The sequence below is a fragment of the Thermobia domestica genome, chromosome 5, assembly GCF_964235325.1.
Source record: "Thermobia domestica chromosome 5, izTheDome1.hap1.1, whole genome shotgun sequence".
Taxonomy (NCBI): domain Eukaryota; kingdom Metazoa; phylum Arthropoda; class Insecta; order Zygentoma; family Lepismatidae; genus Thermobia; species Thermobia domestica.
Window position 1 is genome coordinate 291,653,143 of NC_137458.1, and position 11,111 is coordinate 291,664,253.

Sequence of the window (11,111 nt, forward strand, 5' to 3'; positions counted from 1 at the left end):
ATGTATTTTGTGTTTGTACTACAGCTTCAATGTGTGCGTACCAACCGCACGAATTAATTCCTAGACCAAATATATATATATATATATATATATATATATATATATATATATATATATATATATATATATATATATAAGGGCGGATCCAAGGGGCGCTAAGGGGCTATAGCCCCCCCTTGACGCTCAGGTTTACACTGGATAAAATGGGCTCAATTCTGCTTTACACTGGATAAAATGGGCTTCAATTCTGCTTTACACTGGATAAAACGGCAAATTATGGTTTAGCCCCTCCCTTGGTCATATCCTGAATTCGCCACTGTATATATATATATATATATATATATATATATATATATATATATATATATATATATATATATATATATATATATATATATATATATAAATTCTCAACTTTTGTCGACCCACTGCTGGATGAAGGTCTCTCCAATTCTTTTTCACATGTATCTATATTCGGCAGTTCGTTTCCATGTTACTCCACACTGCTTCCTAATTTCGTCACACCGTATTGTATTACAACGTCTTCTAGTTCGTTTTCGTTCCCTTAGGATCCAGTCAAGGATTGCTTTTGTCTATCTATCGTCAGTTCTTCTTGCAATATGACCAGCTTCCTGACACTTGAGTCCTTTTATTTTCGCGATGATATCGGTCAGTCTTGTCATCTTCCTGATCCATGTAAAAAAAAAAAAAAAAAAATCTATCTCCCCGGGTTATTGCAAGCATACATCTCTCCATGCTTTTTTGAGTTGTGTATGCTCTCTCCCTATGGAAGTTTAAGAAAGAGCATTATACATTAACAACTGATCACAGAAAGTTGCGAATTCAACCAGGCGTAGATTTTAATTCCACTTTAGATTGGAAGCAGCAACATATTTCAAATTATTGCCTTTGGTATAAAAATCGATTATAAAGTTTGAATTTGCGGTGGCAGCTACATGGCATGAGCGTGAACTGCGATTCTTCTTTTCTTTCATTATTAAGAGACAACAAGTTTTATTTATTGACTGTAAGATTCACAAGCTGTAATTAGAAGTATATAATATACATTGCTCACTTGTGCGCGTGTAAACTTTCTTTGTTTCGACAAAAATATATTCACAAATTTCCACTTGGTAGGTAGTCTTCGACCTTAAATTGTCAGTTTTTGAAACCAACCATACATTTGCTTCTAATGTTTTAACCAAATATTTAGCACCGTAGTTTCGAGAATCCCTCTCTGATTTTGGATCATCATTGTGTAGTTGGAGTGTGGGAATGATATAAATACTCAGGGTGCGAATTGGCGGGGGGGATGCCAGGGATTTCCCCCCCTGACAAAAATCTTTCCCACCCTGGAGAAGAAAAATTTTATCCCTGGCAGGGATAACTTTTTCCCCCTCTGGAGTATTTTTCAGTGGACATAAAGATAAGTAGGTCTACTTTGCGTAGCTAACCTAAATATTACTTGAGTGAAAATTTATGAAAGGTCTCACATCTCAACTCTTTTGTACTTGTTAGTAAATATATATATATATATATATATATATATATATATATATATATATATATATATATATATATATATATATATATATATATATATATATAAATGGGGGGAGGACTGGGTGCGCATATGGGTGAAATTCATCCCCCCCTGGGAAAATTTTTCAATTCGCACACTGTAAATACTACTCTGGCAGATATCCAGCCTAACTTTACGTCAGTTTTTGCGGATGAGACCTAAAATTAAACCTTTGCCTTTGTACTAAAAATTTTTTTAGTCAATAGCCGGAACGCCTTTCCCTAAAATTATTTCGCGGAACACAATGACGCAGAACGAAAAGTTCTAGATTAGTTCTTTATCGTGCTTTAATAGGATATTAATCTGCGTAAAATATGACAATAATAAACTGAAAAGATACAAATTTGGAGCGAGACAAGTACAGCACAGGAACTGAATTCGGACACCACACTGACTTACTGGAACGCAGAACTTGTGCGTTCCGGCCCATTTTAAGCCCCACTTAGTCAATGTTCCTCTGATCTTTGCCCAAACCGTCATATTGACCTGAGCCTTAAATGTTGTTAAGGAATTACCTTTATTTTCACTTACGTTATTTTCCCTATGGCCTCTAAGAGGAACACATAAAAATACTATCTAGAAGTGCTTCAAATACATTCTATTGCCGTTAACTATTTGTTTCGTTTAATTTACGCGCAACTGATCCCTGCAATAGTGCGTTTCAGAATTTCCCAGGCTTAGAAATACAAGTCTTATGAGCGTTACTTGCCTTATGAGTACCGAATTTATCTACGACCTTCTTCCAGTTACGGAAACTCTCCTTAGTAAAGGTGTCTTCAGATTTCGGAATATTTTCGGAGAATGCGCGACAATAAAAGCGAAAAGCACTATCTCGAGAAATGCTATATTCTAACCAACTAAGTTGCCTATACCAGTCAGATCGGAACCGGCGGCTATTTTTATTGGGGTATGTTTTCAATTGTGGTTGAAAGGGACCTAGACCTACTGCAAGAAATGTCTTTGCCTTTTCACAACCTTTGACTGGAACACGATCTTCTGAAATTTCATCTTGTGACACTGTTTCAACAGTAGTACCGGCATTTGAATTCTTATCTTCTGACATTGTTTTCATACTAGCACTTGAATTTTTATCTTCTGAAACGCAAGAAGTAGATTGTTTAGTCACTATTTCATTATCTCCGCTGGCACTGTCAATATTGCTGTTTCGGCTTCTTACTAAAATATTCCTTTTTTTTTTTTTTTTTTTTTTTTTAGCACTGCATGTTAGTCACAACTTCCTGTGAAACTTGAGAAATGTTCAGGTACCGCAGATAAAATATAAAAAAATGTAACCACTGTACACCGATACACGTGAAGGCTATATATATATATATATATATATATATATATATATAACGAACTGCTCACTGTAAAGGGCGCCGATTTCTCTGTAACTTTTGGGAAGGGGGCATTCAGATGTGGTTTTGTATATTTATAAAAAATACATATAATAATACAAAATACATATAAAACATACATATTCAGAAAAATACATAGGGATCCCCCATATGAGCTTTGGGGGGCCCGGATCCCACCGCCCCCCCTGGATCGGCGACCTTGCTCACTGCAAACAAACTTCAGAATAAATCAAGTGTATTATTTTTGGTTTGGGTGCCAGGGTGGCTATTAGTAAAAATAACTCGTTGTTTTAACCTTACAATTCTCCCTTTCCACTTTACAACAATACCAGATGTTGCTATTTTTGTGACTTAAAGGGAAAGCAATAAAATATCTTTTGTATTTAGGACCACAAGATTTCCGACAAAGAGCCAAGTTCTGTATGTCCCTGCTTATCCTTATAAAACACACCCAGTATCCCTGACAACAGACCGACCTGTAGTTCCTTTGACCATCAATGTACACCGCAACCCCTTTCTCCAGCACACTCCAAGTTCACTGACCTTTATTAAGATGAATGTAGCAAAACATTTATTGCAAGACATTACCAAATATGGTTAAAATCAGAGTTCCATTCGCGTTGTTATTCTAGAACTTTTTTCAGACTTAAAGTCAGTTTACAGTCGAACATTTTATAATAATATCAGCATAGATAAGAAAATTTTTAATAACTGTCCAATGCGTAAGAAACAGCCAGAATCAGTAAGGGAGAAGGTATATGAACATCTCTGAACATTAGCATTTTTTTTTTAAAGATATAGTTCAATCACAATTTTACACTGCCTCTGTGATCCTCCCCCTTCCCAAAGAAAAACATGTTCAGAATAAGTCCTATCTTTATTCAAATTACAAGCATTTCTGATATAACAGAAAAATAAAGAAATCCTGAATTTGACGATATAGTTTATAAATTATTATTACCGTCGTAAAGCGTCAAAGTGTCTAAAAACGAAAAAAGCAATAAAGTGAGGTGTGAAGCAATTCAGATCACATGCATCGAAAGTGAGTTACAATTACCCAGCTAGTAGTAGAGAGGCAATGTCAGGGCTTAAAGTGAGGCACAACGCGCCGGCGCTGCATTCCGACAAATCAGCCTGCTGTCAGAATTTAGTTCGAGTGCATTTTTCACTTTACAAACATAGTGCATTAATTTTTAATTAATATTTTGGTTCCGTCTATGAAACGACTATTAATGATTTATCAAACCACATCAGGAACATGGATCAGGGATTATTTACTTTAATTGTTGACTGTGTTCTCGCAAATCACTGTGGATAAGCATACTGGCGAGGTGGCTATTCAATGAAGCCACTTTAAGCCCTGGGCAGTGTGTATGCCTAACGAGCAGTATTTTAAAGGTGGAGCATCGAACCCTGTTCCGACCGGCCATCCTGACTGAAGTTTTACCTGGTACGTTTTGTTAGACCAGGGTCGCTGTCTTTTCACTTCCTTGACCTTCCTTCTCTTGGCCTGGTTAGCGCCTAAAGACCTTATTACTGTGAAACAAAATCATAAACTTAAGCAAAACGGTGTTGTACTCGCTTCAGCTCAGTTCATAGATAACACTGAATGACTATCCTAATAAACCTCAGAAATGTGTGTGTGTGGGGGGGGAGTTGCTTTCTGTAAGTTACGTCTATGCATGGATGCTCACTTGAATTGGTTTCAAGGCTGTTTCTGAGTAAATACTTTCTTCAAAACAATATTAAAAATTATAGAAAGATTTTCGAGACATTCGAGTCGAGTCGAGATTTTTACGAGCCGTCTCGACTCGACTCGAACTTTCGAGTCGAGAAATATATTGGTCTCGACTCGTCTCGAATTTTACAAGGTGCGTCTCGACTCGAATTCGAGTCGAGTCGAGTCGAGATTCGAGACTTGTCTCGACTCGAGCGCATCCCTAGAGGGGAAAGAGCGAAGTTCGACAATCGTGTGCGTGTGTGCTAGACCATACAAGGAATATAGGTGTCGGAAGTTTATACCGATTTAAGTAATTTGTAAGTTTTTTAAAAAAGATAATTCATCGTCACCTGTTTAAGGATACGATCTTATCTGTGTGTAATATGAACTGTTATGTATAAAGTAAATATACTGAAGTGAGTTGAGGTTTAAAACACATAATTGTTTTTAATACGGGCTTTAAAAAATCTGCCGGCCAATATTGTCAACGTTGACATTGTTACTTACGGACTACTATTCAGCAAACTGGCCAGGATTGCACAAACCTGCCTGCTTGTTTGGGCGATTTCTTTATAAAGTGTAGTTTGTCATTGATGTATGCAGTGGCGTAACAATGGACTTTGGCGCCCCTAGGCAAAATCCCTAGTGGTGCTCCCCTCACCATTGAATAGGCCCTATGCATGACCATCTATAAGTTATGCGTACGCGCAGAAACTGTTATAAACCGAAAATTATCAGTGTGAGAGTATTGGCGTTTTTCTTTTCCTATCGTTGTGGTATGTCTTTTAAAAGTAAACTGGACAGAGTGCCCTGTTCATTAAGAATATACTACTCATGTAAAATTCGGACGTTTTTGTAGTTGTAGTGTAAATAAACAACAGTAATGTAATAAACTGCAAGGCAAGTGAGCAGCAATTTTTATTCTTGTCATGTTCGGAAACGAAGACCGTGAAAACTGGGGCACCATTTATATAATTTGCATTTTTTAATTAAAAACCTGGAGCGTCCCTAATATTCCAAAACACCCTACTCCCGTAGGCAATGCCTACCCTATTTCTACGGCACTGATTGTATAAAATTTTGATTTTGACCCAAGATTTCGATTCCACATAAATATGTACTTTTAGTTGGATCCGAAATGTTCTCAGTATGCCTTAACAATACCTTAATTACCAGAATAATTTGCATCAGTAGTGGACTTCCTTTAGGAAGAAGCAACTGCCATTCGTCCCATTCTCATATTTGCTAACTTACATTGATTTTTCATTTCTTCAGAAGAACCATTCTCAAACAGTTCTGTCATTTCAGAAAAAAAAAGGGTTAAATTATCATTATATCACAGACAAAACAGTTCTACTCTCGGTTATTATTTAAGACATTAAGTTCCATTTATTTCATTACAGATGAGGAAGTGGTCATTCTTAAAAAGAAAAAAATGCGATAAGATTAAACGAGCATTTAAGAGATGTGAAAACTGAATGTTCGGTGTCAGGATTGTCAAAACATCCGAAGGAATCTTTAAAATGTTAGAATTTTATAATGTTAGATAGGATATTTCATAACTTTTATATTCTTTTTCGCCCGCGAAATTAAAAGGAAGGAACTATATGCATCCTAGATTGTGTGTTCTTTCGTTCCTATATAAACCTAAATGGTTTCTTAGAATTTGATGAGTGGGATGTAGATAGAGTCTTCATATTCTCACGATTAGTACTTGGTATATGGCGTCAGGCCCGTATCCAGGGGGGATCTAGGGAGAACGGGACCCCCTAAATTTTTGCTTGCCCCCTAAAATTTTTATGGTAGGCTTGCAAATGAACATGGTCATGAACTATAATATTTTTAGATCGAGCTCGCCTACACTTTTGGGCTGGCTACCGGCCTGTATGGCTTCACATTTTCTGTTGGATATCAAATGAAGAGATAAGATACGAGGATTCAAGACATATTTTATGGTTATTTTATTACGCATAACAGAGGAAATAAATAAATCCTTTTTTGATAAGTAAAATCAGTAGTTTTCAACTTTCTAGGAAACGATTAATTGCTTGTTTCAAACATTATCTCGCCTCTAATGGAAAAGTAGAAGGAGTTCGATATTTTGAATGGAAACGTTGAGTACAATTACACAAATGTTTAGATCTGCTACTGAACTTCCTTGTGGCTATATGTTTAGCGTGCGTGTTTCCGGCGCGGGAGACCGGGTTTGATTCCCGGTAGGAACTAATCTGTTCTAGGTCTCATAATAGGTCGCTGCTGAAAGAGATGCCAAACACTAATCCATCCATCCATTCACTGATCTGTTAGTCAAGCCACTAAGCCAACAGAGTACAAATAAGGGAGCCTCTGATTCTGACATTCTATGTTGGTTCATATCTAGCAGAGGAATTAGTTGTATCATCCGTAGCTTCTGGGTCATTAATGTAGAAACTGATATACACAGGACGAGGAAAGATCCAATCATGATTAGGTGTAATTTACAATGGCAGGAGAAATTCAGCGTATGGTTCTGTCCTTTTTTCTACTGATCCATATCTACGTTTATATAGTTCAAAGACTCAGGAGAGAGAAAGTGGCTCCTGGTTCTGCTGTCACAAGTCCACGCAATTTTATTTTTAATTTCCTTGCGTCTCCCCATTAGTTTCTTCCTGCGTTTGTTAACACAAAATTATATAGGGTGGCAACAAAGTCCTGTTACACCTGAAAATAAGTAGCATAAACCACTAAACGTACGTAAATAACTACACGGAAAGACCTTAATGACATGGACAACAATGCTTTCAAGAAGTTATATTGAGATAGGAAACATTAAGGGCGGATTTTCATGCAAGCCTTCTTTGCGTCCATTGTTTGCGATTGCTATGTGTAGACAACAGAAAGTAGTGTTACACATAGAACCGTACTTAAACAACTTTCTCAATTGGCTATTCAGGCACATCGCAAGCAAAGAACGTAACGGACGCTTGCATGAAAATCCGCCTTAAGTGTCCAAAGGATCAGTCTCAACCGTCATTCTCATGACAAAGGATAATACGCCGCCAGGTTCTGTGCGACATTTTGCGGAACATTGCAGATGTTACGTTACTTGAGTGAAAGCTTGTCTCACATCGGCAGTGGTATCATAACAGTTTTGTGCAACAATGCCCTTTATGAATCCAGTATCTTAATGTTGAGGTCTGGGCTTCGTAGTGGCCAGGCAAGTGGTGCACGCAGATCCGAACTACCACGACCAATCTAATGCCCAGGAAAGACTTCTGTAAGATATTTGCGTACATTACCTTACATTAGCATTTATAAAGGGGTAACGGGATAACTTACATTAGTATTTATCAAGGGGTAATGGGATTTTGTGGCCACCCTGTATATAAACATTTTTATTCAATTAATTGAGAACACTTGTATGTTGGAGACTGCATTGTTTATAAAGGCTCCAAAGCTTCGTGAAAAAGAAAATAATTTTCAGGTGAAACGGGCCTTTCCTCTATTTGAAACGCTTTCGGTAATTTTTGTAAAGTTTGCTCTCAACTACGAAAAGAAGTTCTTGAGAGTGAAATTTATAACCCTCGAGTGACGGATAAACAAGCGAAAAGATCAAATCCACCAAACAATTCCCCGGAAGCATTTCTTTTATTTTTACGGTTCGGGTTAATAATACTAACATCATATGTAATAATAACACACGAACTACCAAAGGGGTCATTCTGACCCCTCACCGTTATTCACCATCCTCTAATTTGAACATTAATTACAATATGCAAAACATATTGCACCACTTTTCTTCTCTCTATCCAGTGTGAATATATCTTAAATAGCATATTTCAATTATTTTTGGTTTTCTTTAAAAATGATGATTTGCCTAGAACTACCACAGGGGTCATTTTGACACCTACGTGTTTACTTCAAAAATGAAGATGAAATCTTTGAGTTTTACGTCCAACGGCTATGCCGGCTAGGCTAAAAGAGACGGTGATGATGAGAAATGAATGGAATTGTTCAATGAACAAAGTGGAAGGAAACGGACGAACCTCGAGAAAACCCACGCAGACGGTGTTTGTCCACCACAAAGTCCACCTCCTATTTATCTTACCCTGGATAAAAAATGCCTTTTTCGGTTCTTGTTTATCCTTTTTATCAAGGTGTATTATATTGATGCCTCCGAAACAATTGTGAACAATCATTGATTTGATGTGGTTGTTTTGAAGAACGTGTTTCACTGTTTGCGAATAATAGAGTCTTCAGGTAGTAAATGACATACAGCAGCAGAGTTTCTAGCAAAGTTACAGGATATTGACAATAGTGGTGAGGATAGTAACAGCTGGATTGAAATTGAAGATGTTACAGACCTTAGGAAATAAGATTTTTCCAGTAGTTGTGACAAAGAAGTCAAATATACTGATTCTGATTCTAGTAATAATGATTCAAGTGAAGAATCTGAGCAAGGAAATTTTACTGAAATTACTGGTAGGCCAAGTGAACTCCGGATCAAACTATGTGGATGGCAGTGGATGTAAACAACAAGACATGCGGAAGATTACATAAACATAGTATAGTTCGTATCAAACTAGAACCCACATCACTCGTTACGCGTAATATGGATGATGCTTATGCAAGTGCATTCAGACTGATTGCAACCAATACTCCACTGCAAAATATAAAGAAGTGTACAGAAGTTGAGGACCGTCGAGTTTTAGATGATCCTAACTGGTCAGTTTCTGTCGATGAGTTTGATGCAATTATTGCCTTGTTGTATTTCCGTGGAGCAATGAGGATGAATGGCGAAAGTGTAGTGTTTCTGGTCTGTAAAGCTTGGGTTGCAGCTTCTTTCGGTTTGAAGAAATAATGAAATTTATAAGGTTTATCTCAAATCTATGAGGAGAGAAAGACGTAAAACTGATAGGTTTTTCTTATTTTCTTATTTTTGGTATCAATTGATTGAAAATTTCCGAAGATTCCACAATCCCCGTACCTATTGCACTATTGCTGAGCGGCTCTTTCCAACGAAATCTCGCGGTCCATTTATTCAGTTCACGGGTAGCAAGCCGGATAAATATGGCGACAAATTTTGCATGTTTGAAGTGAAGAACAAATATATAATAAGTAGTTTTCCATATCTAGGAAAAGATAAAAAGAGGCGAATGAACATCCCTATTGCTGAACATGTAGTTTTACATCTTTTGAAACTCGGGATTGCATGTAACTTGAGACAACATTTTTACGTCTCTACATATTGCAAGGGAACTAAAAATTAACGGAATAATTTGCTTGGCACTATCCGAAGCAACAGGAGAAAAGTTCCAGCTTCCGTACGTTTCCATAATCAAGATTTGTACAAAGATGGACTACTCAAAACCGTGGACGATATCACTCTCACCACATATCAATGCAAGAAAAACAAAAGTGTACTGATATTGAGCACCCTTCACACTAACGTACATGTAATCAGTGGTCACGAAAATTAGAAAACTAAAAGTTTTGTTTTACAATCAGCAGAAAATTTGTGTAGACATTGTAGACCAGATGGATAGTAAATATTCTGTGAAGGCTGTTAAAAGAAAATGGCCGGTATAGCTCTTTTATAACCAACTTGGTTTGGCCGTCGTAAACCCTCATATCTTACACAAGTGTATTACAAATAGGCATATTAGTAGACAGAAAATTGTAGAAGTTCTGTCTTTCCAAGTTGTCAAAGGAACATTTTGAGAAAGTGAGACAAAGGCGTGTTTCGAAAGATTTGCTAGCAGCATCAACAACTTCCACCGGAAAAAGTAAGAAGTGCCAAATCGGGACATTTAGCGGAATCAGTGCATTGAAATTTATACCTATATGCCTCACTATAATACAATTATCAAATTTTGATTTACTCTTGAAACTTGTACTCGTTTATATGCTCACATCTTATATTTTTAAATAATTGCGTAACTTATTGGTACAATAAATGTTCCTGAGTTTATCTTTGGGAAGATTTCAAGTGTAAATTTATTCACATACTGTCCACCATTTTGGACGTGGGAGACCATGGTTAGATACCTGGTTAAAGCTAGTGTGGATTCTAAAGCATATTAATTTTTATATCAAGTCACATCAAATCTTCGTTGCCAAACGAACACTAAATTTCAACCTAAAAAAAAACTCTAAAATAAAAGGGGTAAAAATGACCCCTTTGGTAGTTCTTGTATAATTAATTTCCTGGTAGTTCTAGTGATAAAAGTGGTGTCGTCCGCATAGATTGTTGTTTTATACGGTAGGCAATTAAACAAGTAGTTCATATACGCTAAAAATAAAAAGTGGCTAGTACTTAACCTTGAGGAACACGAGTCAAAGCTTTTACCTTATCAGATCTCTTATTAGTTAATTTAGTATCTGTTGTCGATTAGTAAGGTAGGTCTTACACAACAGTCCCAACAGCATTAATAGTCGATAAATCCGATCTGAATAAAAAAAAAAAAAAAAA

The 11,111-nt window shown here is 36.7% G+C and overlaps 1 protein-coding gene across 1 annotated transcript; it reads left to right on the top strand.

The window, feature by feature from the left end:
* The first annotated feature begins 9,149 nt into the window (after positions 1-9,149).
* On the top strand, positions 9,150-9,500 carry LOC145685591 (uncharacterized). Its single transcript, XM_081757978.1, has one exon. It carries the CDS (start codon positions 9,150-9,152, stop codon positions 9,498-9,500), a length of 351 nt encoding a protein of 116 aa, XP_081614104.1.
* The last annotated feature ends 1,611 nt before the right edge of the window (positions 9,501-11,111 follow it).